Source organism: Pseudochaenichthys georgianus, unplaced genomic scaffold (assembly GCF_902827115.2).
Source record: "Pseudochaenichthys georgianus unplaced genomic scaffold, fPseGeo1.2 scaffold_551_arrow_ctg1, whole genome shotgun sequence".
NCBI lineage: Eukaryota > Metazoa > Chordata > Actinopteri > Perciformes > Channichthyidae > Pseudochaenichthys > Pseudochaenichthys georgianus.
The window spans coordinates 1-26448 of record NW_027263112.1 but is presented as its reverse complement, the minus strand read 5'-3'; the positions used below and the strand labels follow the sequence as shown (position 1 = coordinate 26448).

At 40.6% G+C, this 26448-nt stretch overlaps 1 protein-coding gene across 1 annotated transcript; it reads right to left on the bottom strand.

Annotated features, from left to right (window-relative positions):
- Positions 1 to 21703, bottom strand: cs (citrate synthase). The gene is made up of 11 exons (XM_034079129.2): positions 21501 to 21703; positions 16083 to 16130; positions 15391 to 15498; positions 12426 to 12491; positions 11711 to 11842; positions 6929 to 7117; positions 5482 to 5681; positions 4367 to 4496; positions 3336 to 3437; positions 2431 to 2640; positions 1 to 1429 (listed from the first exon to the last, which is right to left on the bottom strand). The coding sequence occupies exons 1-11, from the start codon at positions 21549 to 21551 to the stop codon at positions 1259 to 1261; spliced, it is 1407 nt and encodes a 468-aa protein (XP_033935020.1). The 5' UTR covers positions 21552 to 21703; the 3' UTR covers positions 1 to 1258.
- Positions 21704 to 26448: the final 4745 nt, after the last annotated feature.

Below are 26448 nucleotides of genomic sequence, written 5' to 3'. Positions count from 1 at the left end.
TGTCAATAAAAACCTTTATTATTTTCTTTTTGTCGTTGGGTTTTCCTCAAGTTGATCTTGCCCTTTTTGACCCCTCCTGACCTAACCCCCACACATTCCTCTACTGAATCCCCCGGACACGAACAACCTCTACGATCAAAATAACCCCAACACAAACCAGAAGAGGGGATTCAAAACACGGAGGAAGCTACTGACTAGAAATAAACTACACACACATGGAGTGTTGACAAACCCAGGGCTTTGAGAGCAAGCGTGAATCTTCAGAATCCGAAAGCACCGGCGAGGGGTCGTGTATTTACATAGCTGCAGCTTTCTGAGTTTTGTTCGACGCTTTCTACACGACACTGTGGGGAAACTACGGGAATCATTGGGGTTATTACAAGCTCATACATTCAAGCTATACATATATATATATAACTATGTACACAAAGTATAAATAAAACCACCAATTGAGAACCCATAGATTATAGTTTTATACATATTCAACACCAAAGAGAAAAAAAACTGTAAAAAGGGGGACGCAGTCATCCTGGTTTCATCTAACGCTACCGATTAGGGGGATCCAATCAAGCAAGTGCTCAGTTTGGAGTAGTTGTTTAAAGCGCTCCGCTGTGGGGGTAAAGACACACTCAAGTAGAGACGGGACATATTGTACAAAGCCCCCCACCCACCCTCATCCCAACACACTTCATAATTCACGCTTGCTCTTAAAGGATTTACTGCCAATTACAACACCCTTTGCTCAAATCTGTATTCCTTAATTAACGTTACTGTACATCACTCCACGCTTTGAGCAGAGAGCCGTTAACAACAGACAGGAAGTCCACAGTTATTTTGATCATAGAGGCGACACAGGTCATTAAAGAAAATAAAAATAAACTACAAGCAGCAGGAGGAGGAGGGACCAAAGATTTAAAGGGCCAGTACCTTTTTGAAATGGTCGACTCTAAACTGGAGTGTTCGTTAACGGGAGTGAAGCGCGGGGGGGGGGGACGTTGCATAATTGAAGCTTGCAGGGGGAACAATAACTGCGACTTTAGATGTTTGATAATATCCCATAATTCCCTTTGAATGTCACCGCCTGGTCGTAGGAACACAGCTGCGGTTTATAGCGAGTCCACTGCGGGTTACACGTGTTTTAAAATGGCCCTTCTTTAGAGGATTAAAAAGCGTACTGTCTCTTTAAATCCCTGGATGTTTCCTCCGCCCCTGCAGCCCTGACTTTAAGCCCCGCCCCCCCACACCTGTGCTCAGGTGTTCAGCCTGACTTGGCCCCCACCAGAGCCATCAGTCCGTCCGTGCTCATGGACTTTGGGCGCTCCAGAGGGAAGCCCAGCGCCCGGCTCCACACCAGCTGAGCGAGGACACCGAGAGCCCGGGAGACTCCGAACAGAACCGTGTAGTAGTTCATCTCAGACATCCCATAATACTGCAGAGAGGAGAGGGGGAGGTTACTGTCAGATATGCAAACCGATAACATTAAGAGAGATACCTGAGGAATTCAACAACTTTATCTCATCACAATATGGACGAGTGCAAAATTATTAAAAAGGTTAATTATGAGCTACTTAAAAGGTAGGTAGGTCATTTTGGAGAAACCAGCTCGAGTGCGCTAGAATTTGAAAATACACAGCCGGAACAAATCTTCCACTTCCTCATATAAGCCCCTCCCCCAACACACACGAACATGACCAATGAGGGCACGAGATAAGTTTGTGCCCCGATAGAAGGCTGACAGGCAGGTAGGCCATCCAGCTACTTTAGCCGGGCCGAGGCAGATGATTGGTCGTGCTTTTTACAGCGCCACAGCTTCCACAAAGGATATTTTTTTTAATGGATTTTTTGTCAAAGCACTTCAGATATTCATTCATTCCATGGAATATAACAACAAGTGTATCTCGAGCCGGTCTCTCAAACTTTACCTACCCCACGTTTAATGGGGCTTTAGAGATATCCCAGGCTACTCATCATATTTTAAAGACTTAAAACATATTGTTCTCTACAGATATCGGCAAATAAAATGACGATGGGAGTCACAGAAGTTGAGATGTCTTGCTAGTGAGTGGAAGAGGTCGATTGCCTGCTTTGTATGGATTTATGATGGACCAAATCGGCCATTTTGAAGGAGTAGAGCACTGTCTGAAGGCGGTGGGTTCAAAGTGACTCAAGCAGCTGCTGCAGGATCCCCCCCCCAGTGAAGAGAGTGTTTTCACGATTGGTTTAGCTTCTAAAGTCTGACGTGTTGCTGCTGATTGAGTGTCAGCGGTAGAAAGATGTTTTACAAATCCCTTCAGTACGAGACAAATCCACATTTTGTGAATCTGCATTGTGCATATTTAACCGTTCGGGCACAATGCCGCAGTGTTTTGATTGTCCTCACCTGCAGCAGATGATCGTGAATGTGTAATATGAATATGAAACCCGTCTCACCTGCAGCAGCACCCCGCTGTGGGCGTCCACGTTGGGCCAGGGGTTCTTGGCCTTGCCCTGCTCCAGCAGCACGTTGGGCACGATCTTGTAGAGCTGAGCCACCATCTTGAACAGCGGGTCGTTGGGCAGGTGCTTCAGAGCAAACTCCCGCTGGCAGGTGTAGCGGGGGTCCGTCTTCCTCAGGACGGCGTGGCCGTAACCGGGGACAACCTGCAGAGAGAGAGAGAGGGGACAACATATGAAATACTTCCTGCTTCTACTTGGAAAATATAATTATTTGTTAAAAACGGAGCAACAGATTATTAAAATACATTTTCTCAACTCAACTGTGAATCTTGGCGTCCCATGTTTATTAACAGTTATTACTCATAATGAAATAAGAAAAGACACAAGCTCTGCAGACAGTAATCATTATCAATAAAACAAATAGTTATCTCAAATATGCCTTGGAAAGTATCTAGATATCCCTGCCCTCATGCCAAAGGAACTGCACACTGAATATGTGTTGCCGTTTGATGTCCGTCTGGACCGCTGCGTAAAAAGGAGGGTTTCTGCCCCGTTACTTCTCCGCTGCTTTCTTGTCCCAGTTCCAAACCGCATGCAGTTCAATCGAGCGGACTTCTTTCTGCAGATGTGAGCGTCCTTAACAACGGTCAATAAGAGCTTGACAGCGGTCTGTACTACTGGATTAACAACGTGTCATGTGTTCTGAATCGACCAATCAGAATCGAGTATTCAACTAAGCCATGTAATAATGCCACTCAATATATCATTGATTGATACTGTGTTCCTTTAAGTTATACGCGTGTGCTCTCCAATTCCCACCACTCCATTTTTGTTATTAATATAATTTATTTATCCCATCTGGGTATCTGGGTTTGGAGGAGTATTTGGTGCTTATTTACCCGTCCAGACTTGAGTGTGTTCCAGATGTAATCCCTCATCTTCTCGTCAGAGACTTCTCCTCCCAGCTCCTTCTGCAGCGCCGTCAGCCACACCAGCACCTCCTACACACACACACGGAACAAGTTATTAAAACTGTGAGTACATTCATGCTAAGTAATAGGGATGGGAATGATTAATCGAATATTCAAAATGATTCAGGTATTCGAATGAGAGTTATGAATATTTTGATTTTAATTAGTTTATTTTTTTTAGTGGGAGGGGTGCCTAAATTGAGAGAGGTCAGAAGCCATTATGTTGTTATGTTTTAAGCATGAAAGCTGTAGTCCTTTGGCTGTCGACTTGGGTTCTTTAATGAAAACAATGTTGTTTTTATTACATTTAAAAATAGATATGTAAATTCAATTAACCGTTTTTTTTGTGGGTCGAATATAAATTTGCTTTCAAATTCCCATCCCTACTAAATAAGTACACCATTATGACTTCCATGATACTATCTGAGCCACTTGTTGGTTCAAATATCAGAGCAGGAGAAAGTATTCCACACATTCAGTTTCATGCTTTAAAGAAATCCCTTTACTACGAAACCATCACATGTCAACGGGAGCGTCTGTCACGACCAACCAGCTGGAAATAAAATTGACGGCAAGATGTATTATAGGAATCTGAGCTCAATGAGGCCGAGATAATGCAAACAGGAGGAGAGGATTTAACAGCCGGTGAACTCCGAATGAAGCTCCCCAACATTTTGAGGAAAGCAGGTGAGATGTATCACATCAGGATCTTTAAAAGAGTCCGTTAGTTACCCAGCATGCATAAAAGACCCTGAAGACACGCCCTTAGTCATCATTTAGTTTTTTACACCAGAGCTTTTCCTATCCCGGCACTATTTCTTAATGCCTTTCATTTTTGTAAAGCACTTTGCCTTGTGTTGGAAGGGGCTGTATAAATAAACTTGCCTTCCTACTTAATCTACGACATCATGTTGGGAGACATGTTTCCCCCTTCAGTGAAATGTGCTGGTGGTACGGACCTGGTTGGCGAGGCCGTGCAGAGGGCCAGCGAGGCCGTTCATGGCGGCGCTGAAGGACAGGTAGGGGTCGGACAGAGCGCTGCCCACCAGGTGGCTGGTGTGAGCGCTGACGTTCCCTCCTTCATGGTCACTGAGGGAGAACAGGGACACATTCAAACCCAGCTGCATGCTGATGCTGTACTCTGTGTGTTAGTTTCTGTACCTGTGTATGGTGAGGTAGTGTGTGTGTACCTGTGTGTAGTGTGTGTGTACCTGTGTATGGTGAAGTAGTGTGTGTGTACCTGTGTATAGTGTGTGTACCTGTGTATGGTGAAGTAGTGTGTGTGTACCTGTGTATGCAGTGTGTGTACCTGTGTATGGTGAGGTAGTGTGTGTACCTGTGTGTGCAGTGTGTGTGTACCTGTGCATGGTGAGGTAGTGTGTGTACCTGTGTGTGCAGTGTGTGTGTACCTGTGTATGGTGAGGTAGTGTGTACCTGTGTATGGTGAGGTAGTGTGTGTACCTGTGTATGGTGAGGTAGTGTGTGTACCTGTGTATGGTGAGGTAGTGTGTGTACCTGTGTATGGTGAGGCAGTGTGTGTGCAGTGTGTGTACCTGTGTATAGTGAGGTAGTGTGTGTACCTGTGTATGGTGAGGCAGTGTGTGTGCAGTGTGTGTACCTGTGTATGGTGAGGCAGTGTGTGTACCTGTGTATGGTGAGGCAGTGTGTGTACCTGTGTATGGTGAGGTAGTGTGTGCAGTGTGTGTACCTGTGTATGGTGAGGCAGTGTGTGTACCTGTGTATGGTGAGGCAGTGTGTGTACCTGTGTATGGTGAGGCAGTGTGTGTACCTGTGTATGGTGAGGCAGTGTGTGTACCTGTGTATGGTGAGGTAGTGTGTGCAGTGTGTGTACCTGTGTATGGTGAGGCAGTGTGTGTACCTGTGTATGGTGAGGCAGTGTGTGTACCTGTGTATGGTGAGGCAGTGTGTGTACCTGTGTATGGTGAGGCAGTGTGTGTACCTGTGTATGGTGAGGCAGTGTGTGTGCAGTGTGTGTACCTGTGTATGGTGAGGCAGTGTGTGTGCAGTGTGTGTACCTGTGTATGGTGAGGCAGTGTGTGTGCAGTGTGTGTACCTGTGTATGGTGAGGTAGAGCCTCATGAGCTCAGTGAACTGGGAGTCGTTGTATCCCAGCATGTTGCTGAAGTTGTGGGACCAGTCCAGGTTGGAGTCGATGGCTCCGATGCTGCTGCCCTCGCGGTAAAGGTTACGGTAGATCTTGGCAGCGATGCAGGGCAGCTTCGCAATCAGATCCATGGAGTCCTCATACACAAACTGAGGGGAGCAGCACAAGGGGGTTAAAGGAATTAAAGAGCAATGCATCTGATGGTCGAGACACAAGGTTTCCTTTCAGCGCCAAGACCCCAGACTACTGGCGCATTTCCACTACAGCGCGGAGCTCGCTTTAAGCGTGCCCGGACCGTTTTTGGTTGCGTTTCCACTCGGCGTCGTTCCAACTAGCGGGTACTATTTCAGTTTTTCTGGCTCTCCAAAATCCAGGTTCTTTCCGGGCCAACAACCGGGCTGAGTCGGGCTGAGTATGCTAAACTAGAGAGAATCGCTGGCAAGGGTGCTACAACTACAACAAGATGAACATATTTGACCGTGATTTAATTGTAATACACGTTTCTAAATGATGCCGACGTAACAACATGCTGATACCGGTTAGTAAAAACCATGAATTAATGCTTTGACAAGTCTGCAGACAGACAAAAACGTTTTAAAATGCGTGTTTTCTGAATGGAGATCGGCTAAGCTAACGCAGTATATGCTCCGACCGTACACACTCACAGCAACGGCCTACAGACATAAATAAAGCAGCGACTGTATTCTCCATGACTCAGACAGTCTGTGGTTTGTACTTGTTTAACTTCTGTCTAGTTTCTGAACAGATATGAAGAGCTGTGAGCTCTGAGGGCTAATGGCTGATGTTGGTTTTGTGGTTCGCATTGAATATGACGTCACGGCTCCGCCTACACTGCGTTGCTATAGTTACTGCCCCAGCTACTAAACTGTAATGGAGACGCAGCATAGAGTGAGCCTGTTATAACGAGGCCCTGTAGTGGAAATGCGCCATAAGAGGGGGTGTGTGTAAGGGTAGCATTCAACCTTGTATCATTTCCTGTAATGTAAAGGATTCAAACTGTTCTCCTTTACCTCAACAGAACATTCATGCACTCAAAGGGTTTACAATTAAAGTTGAAATAAAGAACATGCATCTAAAAAGCAGAGTTGTATTCATCAATCCCCAGATGACGGTGTTGAAGCCAATCACACATTTAAAAGTTTCAAAGGGCGCGGCCGGATCAAACTAAAGTATACCTTGCTTCGACTTCCCGATTAGACAACGTTAGTTTTACTTTGGGAAACTACAGGCAAGATCTTCAGAATTGGTTTGCCACCCGCTGTGTTACTCTCGTGTCTGCAGCCAGTCAGTGTTTGCCATCAAGCTCCTGCTCTCCCCGAGTCTCCATTGCTTCAGAAGTTTCCATCACACATGACATTTGATGGTTTGAACTCACCTCCCAGTACTTGGACTTGTGCACCCCCTCGGAGTAAGCGCGGGCGAAGCTGCTCTCGCTGTTCAGAGCCGTGATGGCGGCGCTGAACTGGGACATGGGGTGCAGGTTGGTGGGGAAGTTATCCAGCATGGTGACCACGTGGGAGGGGAGCGCCGCCCTCTTAGCCCACTCTTTGGAGACCCAGCTCACCTGAGGGACAGAACACACACACCGTTAGAGGTGAACACACACAGTTGGAGGGGAACACACACAGTTGGAGGGGAACACACAGTTAGAGGAGAGGGAACACACAGTTGGAGGAGAACACACACAGTTGGAGGGGAACACACACAGTTGGAGGGGAACACACACAGTTGGAGAGGAACACACAGTTGGAGGAGAACACACACAGTTGGAGAGGAACACACAGTTGGAGAGGAGAGGGAACACACACAGTTGGAGAGGAGAGGGAACACACACAGTTGGAGAGGAGAGGGAACACACACCGTTAGAGGGGAACACACACCGTTAGAGGGGAACACACACCGTTAGAGGGGAACACACACCGTTGGAGGGGAACACACACAGTTGGAGGGGAACACACACAGTTGGAGGGGAACACACACAGTTGGAGGGGAACACACACAGTTGGAGGGGAACACACACAGTTGGAGGGGAACACACACAGTTGGAGGGGAACACACACAGTTGGAGGGGAACACACACAGTTGGAGGGGAACACACACAGTTGGAGGGGAACACACACAGTTGGAGGGGAACACACACAGTTGGAGGGGAACACACACAGTTAGACTGGAACTGAAATATCCTGCTCTTACTACATCATGTACAGTTTCATCCCAGGGCTCTCGACTAACTTTTTTCCCCATCCTCCCGGAACCGTCCCGAAATACAATCCAAGCCGTCCCGAAATTAATGTGGACCGTCCCGAATTTCTCTTTTCTTTTTTTTCTACATTATCATTAGTTAAAATCATTCAAAGTGACCTTTAACATAAATAAAACATCATACAAATCATTAGATGATAATTCATCAACCTTTTTATTTTAGTAAATCATTCAATCACATAAACAAAGGCCAAATATATTTAAACAAACACACAAATGAGAAAATTACTCTAATATTGAATCCAATCAAGTCCCATCCAATTATCAACAAAAATCCAACACTGTGGCCTGAAGACAGAACCCAGAGTAACCACTAACCAGGATGACAGTCTGTAACACAGTCAGGAGACCTTTACAAACGGCCCCGCCCCCTCGCACACAGACGGGACAGAGAGATCTCATCTGGATTGGAAAACTCGAAAATACATCAAAGACGCATGTTTTAGTCTTATTGCATATTAGAAACGGAGTTGGTGAAACTAAAACTGCGATATAATGTGTATGTAGCAATAATACATATGACATATTTTTTAAATGTCTCCTGTACTGATAAAAAGTCTGATAACGTCGGAGCTTAACGTTACCACTGTCTTTAATAATTCCGGCCCGTTTAACACCGGGGCTCGGTACCCATCCCTACATGGGGAGAGGCGCAGCATATTGATAAGGACTAAATACGATGGAGGGTTCACTTCCTTATAACCCATAGGGGATGAAGAGGAGTAAGTAAATAAAGAGGCCGGCGCTCCAGGGTCTGGTTCTGCTGTGCGTTTTTGTGATGTAACGGTAAAACATTTCAGAATTCCTCCACGGGATGCCATTGTCATTGTACATCACTCAACCCGCGAAATACACACACTCAGTACATAGCTAGACCCAGAGCCATATTATATTAATCTGGCTAGACCATAGAGAGCGCAAATTTGCGGACCAGGAATTCGCGGGCACAGCCAGCTGTGCGGCTGGCTGATAGCCAGCGGCACAGCAGTGGCTACATGTGTGTGTATTTCGCGGGTTGCTAAATGTTTTGTGCGTGTGTGTTTATGTTGACAAGGAGGTTTAATAACTGTGTGCTACACAAAACGTGCAGTCGGTTTCATTTTCATCGCCGTTTGTAGTAGAGTTAGCAGGATATTTTTATTTTAACTCTCGTCCCAAATTCGTCCCAAAATTATTTTTTATCCTCCCCGACACTATTTTTTTCGGCCCCGGGACGACGGGACGTCCTTAAGCTCGAGCCCTGTTTCATCCCAGAGCCCAACACACACCTGAACTAAGAACTTCCATAACATTCACCTGTTCATGTAACTTACACATTATGCATCACTGGTATTTAGACTCTTATGGCACTACTTCTATTTGATTGTATCTACTTGCACTCTTGTATCCGTGTTATTGTGTTGCTCTGTTGGAGGAGCCTATGACCTCAGATTGTCATTACTACACTGTAGCTATGTACATCCTGCTCTGACTGCATCAAGCACATTGTTTCCTTTGTTTTATTTGCACCGTTTTATTGTAATTTCCTTCCCGTTTCTTTATGTCTTAATTAAAATATGTGTTGGAGGAGGAGCCTGGGACTTCAGATCTTCATTTGTAAAAACATTTATTATAGTCAAAGTACGTCCTTAATTTCCATGAAGAAAATAACTTGACTACAATATTATTTAAGATAAAAAAAATCTTTTATTATATTTTATAATATTTATTGTTCTCGTTCCCTATATACCGTACTTTTTGGACTATAAGCCGCGACTTTTTCCCCCATTTTTCTTGTACAGCTAACGGCCACTAGGGAACCTCCTAAATGTATGGATTTTACAGGTAAAATTAACCACCTTTAACACTATGGGCTCTATGACCGGTCCGCGCCCGCCGCAGGAAAAGCTGGAGGCCGGAAAAGAGTGAGACAGGTAGCGCGCCAAAGTAAAAGTGGAACCGAGAGACAGAACGAGAGCAAGACAGACGGACAATTTAGCTGCTGCGGCTTATATGCAGGTGCGCTTTATAGTCCGAAAAGTACGGTACTGTGACCATGACCGAATGGGGTAAGGTATTTTTCTTTCCTTAAAAACAGATAAATATCTTTGTACAACATTCAATGAGTTGAAGATGTCATGTCTACAAAAAAAAACAAAACATAAAAGACCTTTATGTTATTAGTAAATGTTCCCATGTGTATATATCAGAATTCAAAATGTCCTCCGTATTTAATTAATGCTGGAGATTCTTCTGAATACTAAAATAAACCTGAAAAGCAGCAGAATAGCAGTAGAAGAAGCCTTCCGAGTAAATCGCCAGAACGCCGACACCCCCTCATCTCCAATGTTTTTCTCTCTCCGTTGGTGCGTGGGGCTAATGCTAATAATGCTAATAATGCTAATGCCAGCAAATAAAATGGCGGCTTCACAAAACTTTTCAGAGTTTTACGGGCCGTGGATTGCAATCCCCCCAGCCAATCAGACATAGGCACTTTTTTCTCCCCAGGAAAGTCTCACCTCTCTAGCAGGCACTAAACATGGGGGTAAACGTTTTCTTAACCAAGTTCTCTTTTTGGTGTGAACGCAAAATTCCAGGCACTATCAGAACCAAACGGGAAAGTACGGGGAAAAGTTCTCCGGTGTGAATGCACCTATTATCTCGTCTCTAAGTGAAGCATCAGAGTACTTTTCTCCGACAAATGCAGATGTTTTGGTTGTACATTTAGAACAACAACACTGAGCAGTTCATTTTAAAGGTAGAATGGAAATAGTTTGTTAAGAAGAACCTTTTAAAGTCAATATCAGATGCACTAAAGTTCAGAATATGGATATAAGAGGTGAGGCAATACTGAAATATGTAGCCGTCAGATAAAAGTGTTATCAGTGTGATTATCCTCTTCAAGGCGAACGGTGGCAGAGGTATTTAGAAAAAGACAGACTGAGATGTGTTCCCTGGTTATAAAACAATCTGTAGTCTATAGGAGGCTGTGACCTGGAGATAAAACGGTCGTAATAAAATGCGTTCAAAACTAGGTCAGGCTCGGAGCAGCTTTACAGAATTAGGTCACAAAGAAAATGGTTTTATTGGCCAGACTTTTACCTCATAAGAATAAAGATAAACGGCTGAGCGAAAACATGACGACACGAGTCTCTCACAACGGCCTCTACTGTTAGAGATACAAGCTTTCAATGAGGGGCAATGTCTCGGGCTGCCCTCGACTGACGTGTTTTCTACTCGGCCATTAGTCGTCAATTAGTCGACTAATCGTCGCACGTTTATGATACATTGCGGTTATAAATATATCTTCTTTATTTCCGAGCGTTACTATAACAGCGTGGTACGTTGTGCTTCACATAAGATAATGAACCTTTGGAATATAAATTAAATGCTTGAGAGTCACAGCGCACGGACGCAGCAGTGTGAACAGCAGACGCTCCGGTAAGGATTCTTATTCTTATTTTTTTGGGGGTTGAATATTCGAATATACATTTGCCTTCAAATTCCCATCCCTACTATCTATCCATCCATCTCTCCATCCATCCATCCCTACTATCTATCCATCCCTACTATCTATCTATCCATCTCACCATCCATCTATCCATCCATCCCTACTATCTATCCATCTCTCCATCCATCCATCCATCTCTCCATCCATCTATCCATCTCCATCTATCTATCCATCCATCCCTACTATCTATCTATCTATCCATCTATCTTTCCATCCATCCATCACATATGATTAAGTTCCTCTTCATCATAATCATCATCCCTCATTCTGCAGGAAAATGTAATTTAGGAAACGAGACGAAGTGGAGATATGATCTGACTAGCCCCGACAGATGGATGCAGATAATGAACAGCTGTGAACTCCAGCTCCCCTCATTAAACCTCCACAGTAAAATGCTCGTCTCACCTGCTCCTCGGTGGGCACCTGTCCTGTGATCAGAAGCCAGAAGAGACCCTCGGGCAGCGGCTCCTCTCCTCCGGGAGCTTTGGGCAGCAGACCCTGACATTCTGGGATGCTGTAGCCACGGAAACGGATACCCTGCGTTTTCATGGAGACAGAAATGTATTGTTATCATGCACTTTTAATGCAGCTTATATTATTTTATTTCTTACATGCTAGTTTTTTTATCTTGTTTGCTTGCATGGATAGCTGAAACTATACATGACGATAAAAACATCTTATCCCGGCTGGATTATTGTAACTCCATTCTCACTCGTTTTCAAGTCACCTCTGACCCGTCTACAAATGATCCACTAGGTCCAGCAGGAGGACTCACATCTTAAGATCTTTACATTGGCTTCCCATCCGGTGAAGAACTCATGTTAAGGTTCTCGTTATCACGTATAGAGCCCTGCATGGACAAGAGTACTTAAGTGACCGTCTCCATCCCTTTATCACCAGTAGGTCACTCAGCTCTTCTACTGGCTGTCCCTCGCTCTCAAACTAAAAAGGTGACCGTGCTTTTTGAAGTAGTGGCTAGTGATTGTGGATGATTTGATTTCTGTTGGCTCACAGGATGAGTTACGACATGCTGCTCTGCGTCTGAAGGCTCTCAGAGGAATCAGGGTAAGTGCCTCAGAGTAAGTTTCACTTAATTAAAGCAGCTTGGAGCCAAACTGACCTCATCAGGATCCAGAACGGATGTCTCGTACACCAGACCCTTCATCCCCCGCATGCCTCCGTACACCTGGGGACACAGCAGAGGACAGAGACATTAGGACATGGAGGAGACATTAGGACAACAGAAATAACACATAGCACGTGTTAAACATTGCAGGAAGAGGCAGGGGAAAAGTAAGATTAAACTTGTAATTTAAAATGTATTTAATTCTGCTTTTTTTCTCAGAAAGATTAAACAGTATATATTTTCTGAAAAATAATGTTTATTTTCTGGAAATAAAAGTATATATATATTACAGGTATATAAAAAATATTTAAAGAAAAGTTTTTCTGAGAAATAACAGAATATTTTTTGTAATATTTTTTTGAAAATCTCACAATTCTGACTGTTTTTCTCAGAAACATATATATATATATATATATATATATATATATATATATAAAAAAAAAAGTTTTTCTGATAAAATAATATGTATTTTCTGTTTCTGTATGTAATATGTATAAAATAATATGTATTTTCTGGAAATAAAAGTAATATATCTAATAAAAAGATTTATAAAAAGTAGAGCCGGGACTCGATTAAAAAAATTAATCTAATTAATTAGAGGCTTTGTAATTAATTAATCGAAATTAATCGCATTTTTAATCAAATATACATATTTGACCTGAGAACAGTGAGAAGCAATTTTCACATGGATTTTACTCCAAGTGGTCTACAGTCCAAGTGCATGACATTAAGGATGTTGGGAGATGGCCCTGTGGGCCATCTAAGCTGATTTACAGATGGCCCTGAGCCCAATAGAGATTGCCCTGAAAAATGCACGCGGACGAAATGGCACGAAGGGTTTGGGGGACTTCCCCCTAGAAAATGTAGATTTGTGCAGGTCTTAGATGCTGTCTGGTGCATTCTCTAGACTGAATTATAAGATGAACCACCACAATATTATATTGTACAATTTCAATGTTATTCTTCATTTCACTTGTTTGTTTGTTCTTGTTTGTGTTTGCTCGCTTCCATGCCCTGCATAGCTATAAGAAATACTTAAGTTGTTGGTCAAAACACTTTCCACCTGATGAAGGCAAATGCCTTCCCAGATAGAAAAAAGTAGAAAACATTACATTCAGTTATAACTGCCAAAACAAACATTATTTACACTATTATGGCCCCTGTTAAAAATGTTTGTAATGTTAACTACTGTTGGTCGAACGAATGCCTCCTCATCCCGAAGCTGACCGAGCAGACCCGAGCAGCAGTCGAGAGGAGCCGAGCGCATCCGCGAAGCACACGTCAGAGTTCCCGTTAGCCGGCAAATCTAAATATCTAAAAATAATTTCCCTTTAGAGCAATACCACTTCAGTTGCGCCACTTATGTGACAGACAAGAAGAGTATGTGACAGACAAGAATAGTCAACTCTAATGTCTAACACGTAATGTGGAGAAAGAGATGTCCTGTATGGGTTGATTGTGCGTTGATCTGTTGGTAATGCCTCGGGGTTCCGGTGGGCATGTAAACAAATGCATAATGCTGCGCTATACTTTGTGGCCTCATCCAGTTGCATAGCGACACTTATTGTGTAGTTGTCTTTTAATAAGCAGGTAGTCATATCATTAGCTAGAACTAGCTGGATCTGATCGATATGGACATAAACGCGAGTGAAGTCTAATCTGACGGGAGAGAGAGATCAGCTGCTGCTGACGAGTCGAGACACGCAGCTCTGCATGATCACCTGCAGCGGTGAGCGGAACAAAACACACACTTCAGGTTAGAATATCACACGTAGCTATTTTAATTACCTCTCAAACTACCTCAACTAGTTATAGATATGTTTAGTTTTACTGTCGGGTCACTCATCACTGGATCCGCGAGCTGCATGATACTGGCATAATAGATTGCCCGCTCGGGCACCCAGCAGATGAGGCTTCATTGCCCGAGCTAAATACTAGATGGCCCCGGTCTCATCAGCTTGTTCGTTCATGTTTGACTATTGTTCACCGTGGTTTGTTGTTGTTTGAAGTCCCATGCTGAAGTCATGAACGTTAGTTGGTGCTCCAGTATAATCCGTACGCCTGAAACTCATCCAGTGAGAAACGTTCCGCTGTGCAAAAATAAGTGCGATTAAAGTGCGATTAAAATGCGTTAATTTTTGTGTAATTAATTAATCTTAATTAACGCGTTAAAGTCCCGGCCCTAAAAAAAAGATTTTAAGAGAAATAACAAAATATTTTGGGCGTAAAAACATTTTATTTGTATTTTTTTCCTAAAAATGTAAAAAAAAGACTTTCTTTCAAAGAACAAAAAAAACAAAAACTCAATCTCAAATGCTTTCCCATGTGGCCGTAATTCTCTCCCGTCTATCTCCAATCTAGTCTGATCTAATACACAGAAGTTAGTGCTCTTTGAAAGGCTGCATGAGTATATGTTATCACGCTGTCGTGTCATTAAAGGGTCTGAAAAATGTGGTTTATGGATATTATATTCTTTCTGGAAGAACACAAGACGTTATCGTGACAGGCCTGTAATCCACACTGAAACACACTACGAAGTGGATAAGGTGTGTACGTTAGCTAGATGTTAAAATGTGAGCTTCTGCTTCAGCTTTTACGAGGCGTTTTGAAATGTAACGGATCGTGTCGACGGTTCAGGAGGCGTTTAGTGTCTCCTCTGATATAGAAACAATAAATAAAGTTTGAGGTTAATAATCGGAGTTTCCCCACACGCTGTTTGGCTGCCGCTAACGTTAGCTCAGATCCAGGTACCATGAGTTAAAAAGCACCAAGACGTGGCTTAAAACTGGAACAGAAGTACGTTTTATGACCACTTCTGGAAGCTAGCGTATGCTCACAGGAGACACTGGATTCAAGTTCATTACAATTAAACATTTCTCTGAAACTACTCGACTGATATTGCATATTTAAAATGATGTGTACCAGACAAAGATATTGAACCGTGGCGTTCGTCTCTCACCATGTCGACGTTGATCTGGCCTATGTTGGTTTTGCCGTACTGCTGTTTGAAGCTCTTGATGCGGGTCTGTTCTTTGGGGATGAGGTCGGCCAGGATATCCTTCAGATTCTGCAAAAAACACATCTTCATTGAACATCTAGTCCTCAAAATATAATAAAACCACACACTGCTCACATGTGAACCGGGGATAATCAAACAGACTTTATGTCAACAATGAAGGGAGAGAGATCGACCTGTGGCTCGGCAAAGGTCAGCTATTAATACAACAGAGGAGGAACCAGTGGCTTTTACACGTGTTCCATTAAACGCATATATTCTTAGTTGAGTTTGGGGCATACATAGACACAGTAAAAAGGAAAGGTAATTGCAAGAAAAGGACAACAAAATAGAACTATTATAGGAGTATTTTAACAAGATTTAAATGTACAAAAAGCTAAGTACAAGATTGTGCATATTGGAATTTAAGTCAAGAAGTGTGCAGACGAGAGGGAAGCTTCGAACAGAAAGACAGACTTATGTGCGGGCTTCACAATATTAGTATATATACATTTTATATATATTTGTTATACAATGTCCCCACGATAAGCCCACATGACGTGCTTTAGCGTCATGTGTAGTGTCTATGAAGGGGTTAGAGTCGTTCAGTGTCCTTAGAATGATAATGACATGAATATAGGAGGCAGTGCACTTACTGTTGTTGAAGCGCTGGCATTCCTGGCAGCCTGAAGGAACGCGGCATTCTGGGAAAACACAAGTACGATTTTGCGTGAGAAGCAGAAACCCCAAAACTCTTCATGAACTGTGCAAAAAGTCGATATTTCATATGAGCAAAACATGTAAATCCAACTCGTTATTTAATGCTTATGTTATCTATTAAATATCGTTTACCACTTTGCACGATCCTGTCTGGTACCAAGTGAAGTATGATCTTACTTTAAGTAAAAATGTACCCATAAAGCAACACTTCTAGGTTACTGAAGCTACTTACATATGAACCAAGACAACCTTAAAATAATTGAACGAAAACTGCTGATGATTTTTGTTGTTAGCAAGTCTTCTAGTTACAACAGCTAGTACCTGAGTGAAGACAGACTTTCAAACTAATATGTTGAAGTAGTAGAAGAGCACTCCGACATCTTCACACCAAAACATTTTCTAGTTATTCAAAATTCAAAATGACAGGTTCTTTCTGACCATTAAACATAGAGATGTGACACGGGCTGGGCAATATACCGATGATATCGATGTGACGATGGGAGACTCGATCTTATCTCACAAGAGGCAGCATTACAGTGAAGTAGGGCTGTCCCGAATACCATTTTTCGGGCTCCGGATATTCGGTAGTAATCAGCAGCGAATATTCGTTCCGCGCGGTGGGGGGGTGCGCAGTCATCAGCAGCGAACCGCTTCAACACGTGTATTTCGGTTTATTCCCGGCATTCATTTTGTTATTCTACAGTATTGTTGTTTTATAGTTATTTGTTAATGTAACCCAATTTGTGTTCTTTGAAATTGAAAAGGATATCGCATTGTGTCTGTTACTTTCGTTGCAGTTGTATATGTCTTAAGTGCAATTTGGCTTTCTATTTTGTATGGACATGCTTTTATTTTGAAGGAGAGTTAGCGCAGTTGACAGGAAGTTGTTGTTGCTATGGAGACAACGTGACGAGATTAATGGAGAAAAGAGTAATATCTACATATAAAGACGGAGAAAGTAAACGATAACGTTTATGGTTAAGTGTTAGCACCCCCTGAAGAGGCACAAGCTCTTACGTTGATATTGGAGATTTCAATAAATTCAACAAAAAATAACGGGAAAAATATATAACGAATAACGAAATTGAAACCCGAATAGTACTCCAACGAACGAATATTCTGGTACAGCCCTACAGTAAAGTGATGTCAATATTATTCAACTTAACAGATTTATTTTTGTAAAACACCAAAAGTCCACCGTACAATATTGAGGTTTTTGTTAGGAAACATTTCAGATTTCTCCCCATACCGTTCCCCCTGCACTGCAGCACAGGCGAGGCGTTACAACTAGAAATTAATCAAGCGTCTAAATAATGAATCCTTTATTAACGAGCACTTCATTTCTCCTCTGGGCTCCAGCTCTTAGAGCATCAACTGAGATTAATTAATTAGCAGAGATGAGGCGGCTATAATAGGTTGAAGATAATGAGGAAGACTGACGTTCTTCACGGAGGTCAACTGGGGGTGTCTGGTTTTGCCGGTTTAGTCTCAGTACGAGCTAAAAACCCGTTTGTATACAAAGAAGCAGCCACTGATATATTCCTGCTAATTTAAAAGAAGCAAACAACAAACTATTGGCCGCTGGCGTCTTGGTGTTAAAATCACAGAACACATGTTTGACCTCGCCTCATTTAACCTCTGATTCCTGCAGGTGTTGTACCGTAAACCTCAATGAGACGCTTCTGAATCAATAATGTAAACAAAGATAATTGTTATAGGGTCATTTATGCACGGCTAAGATAAGACTGGGAATAATCAGGTGGCTTTAGATGTTTGTGAACACCTTGGTGATGATTGCTCAGCGTTTACGATCGGCTGTTTGGACATTTTGCCAAGATAAGCGATGTAAAGGAAATGACAAACATCCCTCATTAAACTGCGAGAACAAACAATGCTCAGGGATTCCTTCAGCGTCGATGCTTCAGGAGGTTTTAAGAATCTCTTCCGATATAAAAACAATTTTGAGGTTCAAAATCTGAGTTTTCTTTCTGGCTGCCGCTAACGTTAGCTCAGCTTGTTTCTCTGATAACTTCAGATTCCCTTCATCTGGTTAAAACAAAGTTAAGCAGCACCAAGAAGTGGCTTACACCTGGATAAAAAGTTAGCTTCTGGCAGCTAACGTATGCTCACAGGGGATTCAACGGCTCCACAGGAGACAGAGGACTTAAGTTCATTCAAATCTCTGAAACGACACTAAATATTGAACATAGGGCTATGGGTTTGTTACACACTTTAAAGCGTAAATGTTACGAGGGCTGCAATAATTGTTATGACTGCTGTTGCCATTTGACTAAGGATATTGCAGGGATTGTTTTGGGGATCATTATCATTGAATGAGTGAGTTTTACCAGATAAAATATATTTTAATAAGTGCGTAGAATATGATTTGGAGGTTGGGACATCTCTCTAAAACCACGATCCTTCAATCAGAATAACATTTATTTTGCATTTATCAAATATTGCGCTTCTTGCCAATACATTTCTGTTAATTATGCACCATAATACCTGCCACACATTATCCCTTTAAGCCCAGATTTGTTGCTACAGGATGTACGGACTAAAGAAGTACCTGCTGTGGTTATGAAAGTGTTTGGAGGAGAGTAATCTTGTTAAAGCTCAGCGCTACTGAAACGGGACTCTTGTTAGATTATCACATTTATCAATGAAGGGGGAGGGAGGAGTCAAGGAGACAGCTGGCTTTCCTCTCAATGGGATCGCCCCCCTCCCCTCCACACACAACTGGTGCTCGGATAAAAGCAGACAAAGCTGGTAGAAAAACAAAAGGTGGGGTCTTGCGTCACACACAGGCAGCTGAGAGAGAGGTTATGTAACAGCTCAGGGTCTTAAAAATAGAGCGTTCCACCCAGACACTCCCTGCCAGAGGGAAAGGCTAAACCCTACTCTGCAACTAAGAGTCAAAGCAGGAGGGGAGGAAACACGTGAAGACATGTGTGTACGAGTTAGGGGTGCCAGAAACTGACCATGATCAAAATCGATTATTCGGCAGCCCTGGCGAATAATAATCGATTATTCGACCGACCTCCACAATTATTAATACTATTACTATTATTAGCATTAGTCTATATTTTGGTTGGAACTAAGCCAGAAAAAAAACAAAAAACATAAATAATAATAAAAATATATATAAATAAAATCGATTTTTAAAAATAATATTCGATTATGGAGACTAACGAATAATCACTGGCATCCCTAGTACGAGTAAATAAAACATATCTAAGGTAACTACAACTAAATGTGAAAGCTGGAGAAGTTAACCGTGTCTTTAAACGGCTGTATTTAAAAAGAAACTCTGCATTAAGTGTTAGAATAGTAATAAAATGAAATCACAACCATAGATACTGTATGAGGCGCATGTTGAAGTATTCCACCGTTTTCTTTTCTGCACTTTAAGAAATACAAGTTAGGGCATTTCATTTTTAACCCGTTCCTCTAAAAGAAGATTGTTGAAGATACTTGAAATTCCTAGTTTTTTCTAAATGATTGAAAGACCTGAGGAGCTGAAACTAAAACATTATCTAATCTATTTATCTGCTTGATTGTTGGCTCTTTAAAATGTAAGAAAATTGTTTAAAAGACGTCCTTTTATGTGTTAAATGTTCATGCATTTAGAAACATCATACTTTGTTAGCCCCCTTGATCGTGATAAATGAGGCAGATACAAATGCTTTTAATTGGGGGTAAAAATGTCGCCCTTTGCCCTACTTACTGTCCTTGCTCACGCATCACATGCTTTTCAGTCGTAGTTCAGAGACAGAGCATGATATGGAAAACGAAAAGCTCCATAATAAAACTCCTGTTAGAAGATTACAGCTGATAAGAGATAAAGGGTGAGTTTAAAAGGGGTTTATTGATATCTCCCTAATTACAAGACAGATAACAGGGACACCAGGTTAAAAGAGGGGAACCGTCAGTCGCTGATTTCTTGTTTAAAACGTAGGACAAGTTACTAGAATTCCGTCTTCGTGGGTGTCGGGAGATGATATGAGGGTCATCCAGGGTCAGAGGTCGCAGGACAGTAGATTACAGTCACTGAAGGTCACAGTCAGCATGGAAGGAAATATACTTTATCATTCACTGTTAATGTTTCAGTAAGAGAATCTAAGTAGTTGTGCAACTGTTAATAATTATCCTTAATGATCAATGTGCAGATTAATCGCTTGACCTATCAAATATCATAAAATAATGAAAAAAGTCCAAGGTGATGCCTTTAAATGTCCACATGTATTCACTTTAAAACGATAAAGCAGGACATCTCCATATTTGAGGCTCATTTCTTTCAGTAAACTAATGAATGCATCTACTAAGAGGTGCAGCTCTAATACTAAGCCCTCAGGTGGTGTAATCAAGCCTCTAACAAAAGAGATTTCAGTCTGCTTGGGTTTTAGACTATAAATGATCACTTTTAAGGCGGGTAGGAACATACATGTGACCTCCTGAGAGCAACCTGATATCACCCAGTGTGTCTTTGCTGTCAGGTCAAACCTTAAAACTAAAAGGTGACCTTTCCTGTTTGGTTGCTGAATGACTTGCTGGAGCAGAAACGCAGTGTCCTTTATGCCCTTTCTAAAATGTCAGACTTGCATTTTCTCTGCTGTTTATCACCTGTGTTGCATGCATCGTAATATTACCTTACATGTCATGGTTATTTTATGCATTTAAATCACATTTCATCTTCTTTTGTAAGCATTTAAAGTCAGCATTAATTCTCAGATATCCACTTTTCTTATCACATGCTAAAACGTGGAAACATGCTAGCTGATATTGCACAATAAAGCTGATGTTTGTTGAATTATTCCACACTAAAACACTTGTTTCAACCTTACTATATAACCGTTATATATATTTTCAGACACAATAGATTTCTAATGCTAGATATTTGGCAGAAATCCTAACCTGAAGGTCAACAGTGTTTCCTGAATAAACACAAAGTCTGAGCTGACTTTAGAAGCACTCAGTGTCTGTTAATGATTCATGCTTGTTATATTTAAGGTTTACCAGAGAACAGAGAAAGTTAACTGGACACAGAAACACAGAAACTCAGAAACACGTTCAGGCAGGACCACCAGGCCAGCTAATGCTAACAGTGGCTAACAAGACACAACTTCATACACTCACATTATATCGTAATACCACCCCTATATAAAAACAGCAAGGAATTAAGACTACTATTGTGATGTTTTAGAAAGTATTAACCACACCCTGCGTTAACGGGATTTCACAATGTGGTTGACAGTGCTAAGCTAACTAGCACTGTCAACCACGGCTAAGCTAACTAGCGTCGTTAGCTCAACAACTTTGACGTCTAAAATCTCAGCCGTTTGGATTCTACTCACCTTTGAGTTGAGGAGTTTAGGCGCTAACCTGCTGACAGTGAGGAAGGACATGGTGTCTGTGAACAGGTGTGGTATTTCCACGTATTCTTGAGTAACGAAATGAAGCCGCTGCCGGTGCGGAGCTTGTTGAAGGTGCCCCTCCAGAAACAGAAGGTTGAAGAAGAGGGATTCTGGCCCGCAGGAAGCAGCGACGTTGATTGGTCGACGGACGTTACGCACAACCGCTTAGAGGGATTCGATTGTTGGAGGGATGCTGGGTGAGCGCTGATTGGATGGAGGATCTGTCTTGTGTCTGTGACGACAACTGGAGATCAGGGTCTGTTCAAGAGCAAGCTTAAAATACCTGGTTGTAGCTCCTTTTTTGTCAAAATCCAAAATTGTACTATTTTAAACTTTGCCATTTGTGACCCCACGCACTGAAACTATCATCCTTCTGTTGTGGAAATGCCTTACTTTCCTCCGACATTAATTAACTGATTGTTGGTTTTGGGAAAAGTAGTTAAAAATGCAGAAAAAAAGGTGCAGAGGTGTAAAGTAACTAAGTAGGCTACATTTACTCAAGTACTGTACTTGTACTTTACCTGACTATTTCCATGTTATGCTACTTTGTACTTCTACTCCACTACAGTTCAGAGGTAAATGGTGTACTTTTACTCCACTACATGTATTTAATACCTTTAGTTACTTCACAATCACTACTTTTACTGTCGCTACTTTCACTATATTTTGATGAGAATACTTTTCTACTTTTACTTGAGGAACATTTTGAATGCAGGACTTTCACTGTAACAGAGTATTCCTACACTCTGGTACTTCTACTTTTAATACAAGATCTGAGTACTTCTACTTTTACTCAAGTACAAGATCTGAGTACTTCTACTTTTAATCAAGTACAAGATCTGAGTACTTCTACTTTTACTCAAGTACAAGATCTGAGTACTTCTACTTTTACTCAAGTACAAGATCAGAGTACTTCTACTTTTACTCAAGTACAAGATCTGAATACTTCTACTTTTACTCAAGTAAAATATCAGAGTACTTCTACTTGTACTCAAGTACAAGATCTGAGTACTTCTACTTTTACTCAAGTACAAGATCTGAGTACTTCTACTTTTACTCAAGTACAAGATATGAGTACTTCTACTTTTACTCAAGTACAAGATCTGAGTACTTCTACTTTTACTCAAGAACAAGATCTGAGTACTTCTACTTTTACTCAAGTACAAGATCTGAGTACTTCTACTTTTACTCAAGTACAAGATCTGAGTACTTCTACTTTACTCAAGTACAAGATATGAGTACTTCTACTTTTACTCAAGTACAAGATCTGAGTACTTCTACTTTTACTCAAGTACAAGATATGAGTACTTCTACTTTTACTCAAGTACAAGATCTGAGTACTTCTACTTTTACTCAAGTACAAGATCTGAGTACTTCTACTTTTACTCAAGTAAAATATCAGAGTACTTCTACTTTTACTCAAGTACAAGATCTGAGTACTTCTACTTTTACTACAAGATCTGAGTACTTCTACTTTTACTCAAGTACAAGATCAGAGTACTTCTACTTTTACTCAAGTACAAGATCTGAGTACTTCTACTTGTACTCAAGTACAAGATCTGAGTACTTCTACTTTTACTCAAGTACAAGATCTGAGTACTTCTACTTTTACTCAAGTACAAGATCTGAGTACTTCTACTTTTACTCAAGAACAAGATCTGAGTACTTCTACTTTTACTCAAGTACAAGATCTGAGTAATTCTACCTGTAATCAAGTACAATATCTGAGTACTTTTACTACAAGATATGAGTACTTCTACTTTTACTCAAGAACAAGATCTGAGTACTTCTACTTGTACTCAAGTACAAGATCTGAGTACTTCTACTTTTACTCAAGAACAAGATCTGAGTAATTCTACCTTTACTCAAGTACAAGATCTGAGTACTTCTACTTTTACTCAAGTAAAATATCAGAGTACTTCTACTTTTACTCAAGTACAAGATCTGAGTACTTCTACTTTTACTCAAGTACAAGATCTGAGTACTTCTACTTTTACTCAAGTAAAATATCAGAGTACTTCTACTTTTACTCAAGTACAAGATCTGAGTACTTCTACTTTTACTACAAGATCTGAGTACTTCTACTTTTACTCAAGTACAAGATCAGAGTACTTCTACTTTTACTCAAGTACAAGATCTGAGTACTTCTACTTGTACTCAAGTACAAGATCTGAGTACTTCTACTTTTACTCAAGTACAAGATCTGAGTACTTCTACTTTTACTCAAGTACAAGATCTGAGTACTTCTACTTTTACTCAAGAACAAGATCTGAGTACTTCTACTTTTACTCAAGTACAAGATCTGAGTAATTCTACCTGTAATCAAGTACAATATCTGAGTACTTTTACTACAAGATATGAGTACTTCTACTTTTACTCAAGAACAAGATCTGAGTACTTCTACTTGTACTCAAGTACAAGATCTGAGTACTTCTACTTTTACTCAAGAACAAGATCTGAGTACTTCTACTTTTACTCAAGTACAAGATCTGAGTAATTCTACCTTTACTCAAGTACAAGATCTGAGTACTTCTACTTTTACTCAAGTAAAATATCAGAGTACTTCTACTTTTACTCAAGTACAAGATCTGAGTACTTCTACTTTTACTACAAGATATGAGTACTTCTACTTGTACTCAAGTACAAGATCTGAGTACTTCTACTTTTACTCAAGAACAAGATCTGAGTACTTCTACTTTTACTCAAGTACAAGATCTGAGTACTTCTACTTTTACTCAAGTACAAGATCTGAGTAATTCTACCTGTAATCAAGTACAATATCTGAGTACTTTTACTACAAGATATGAGTACTTCTACTTTTACTCAAGAACAAGATCTGAGTACTTCTACTTGTACTCAAGTACAAGATCTGAGTACTTCTACTTTTACTCAAGTACAAGATCTGAGTAATTCTACCTTTACTCAAGTACAAGATCTGAGTACTTCTACTTTTACTCAAGTAAAATATCAGAGTACTTCTACTTTTACTCAAGTACAAGATCTGAGTACTTCTACTTTTACTCAAGTACAAGATCTGAGTACTTCTACTTTTACTCAAGTAAAATATCAGAGTACTTCTACTTTTACTCAAGTACAAGATCTGAGTACTTCTACTTTTACTACAAGATCTGAGTACTTCTACTTTTACTCAAGTACAAGATCAGAGTACTTCTACTTTTACTCAAGTACAAGATCTGAGTACTTCTACTTGTACTCAAGTACAAGATCTGAGTACTTCTACTTTTACTCAAGTACAAGATCTGAGTACTTCTACTTTTACTCAAGTACAAGATCTGAGTACTTCTACTTTTACTCAAGAACAAGATCTGAGTACTTCTACTTTTACTCAAGTACAAGATCTGAGTAATTCTACCTGTAATCAAGTACAATATCTGAGTACTTTTACTACAAGATATGAGTACTTCTACTTTTACTCAAGAACAAGATCTGAGTACTTCTACTTGTACTCAAGTACAAGATCTGAGTACTTCTACTTTTACTCAAGAACAAGATCTGAGTACTTCTACTTTTACTCAAGTACAAGATCTGAGTAATTCTACCTTTACTCAAGTACAAGATCTGAGTACTTCTACTTTTACTCAAGTAAAATATCAGAGTACTTCTACTTTTACTCAAGTACAAGATCTGAGTACTTCTACTTTTACTACAAGATATGAGTACTTCTACTTGTACTCAAGTACAAGATCTGAGTACTTCTACTTTTACTCAAGAACAAGATCTGAGTACTTCTACTTTTACTCAAGTACAAGATCTGAGTAATTCTACCTTTAATCAAGTACAAGATCTGAGTACTTCTACTTTTACTCAAGAACAAGATCAGAGTACTTCTACTTTTACTCAAGTACAAGATCTGAGTACTTCTACTTTTACTACAAGATATGAGTACTTCTACTTGTACTCAAGTACAAGATCTGAGTACTTCTACTTTTACTCAAGAACAAGATCTGAGTACTTCTACTTTTACTCAAGTACAAGATCTGAGTACTTCTACTTTTACTCAAGAACAAGATCTGAGTACTTCTACTTTTACTCAAGTACAAGATCTGAGTAATTCTACCTTTAATCAACTACAATATCTGAGTACTTCTACTTTTACTCAAGTACAAGATCTGAGTACTTCTACTCAAGTACAAGATCTGAGTAATTCTACCTGTAATCAAGTACAATATCGGAGTACTTTTACTACAAGATATGAGTACTTCTACTTTTACTCAAGAACAAGATCTGAGTACTTCTACTTGTACTCAAGTACAAGATCTGAGTACTTCTACTTTTACTCAAGAACAAGATCTGAGTACTTCTACTTTTACTCAAGTACAAGATCTGAGTAATTCTACCTTTAATCAAGTACAATATCTGAGTACTTTTACTACAAGATATGAGTACTTCTACTTTTACTCAAGAACAAGATCTGAGTACTTCTACTTGTACTCAAGTACAAGATCTGAGTACTTCTACTTTTACTCAAGAACAAGATCTGAGTACTTCTACTTTTACTCAAGTAAAATATCAGAGTACTTCTACTTTTACTCAAGTACAAGATCTGAGTACTTCTACTTTTACTACAAGATCTGAGTACTTCTACTTTTACTCAAGTACAAGATCAGAGTACTTCTACTTTTACTCAAGTACAAGATCTGAGTACTTCTACTTGTACTCAAGTACAAGATCTGAGTACTTCTACTTTTACTCAAGTACAAGATCTGAGTACTTCTACTTTTACTCAAGTACAAGATCTGAGTACTTCTACTTTTACTCAAGAACAAGATCTGAGTACTTCTACTTTTACTCAAGTACAAGATCTGAGTAATTCTACCTGTAATCAAGTACAATATCTGAGTACTTTTACTACAAGATATGAGTACTT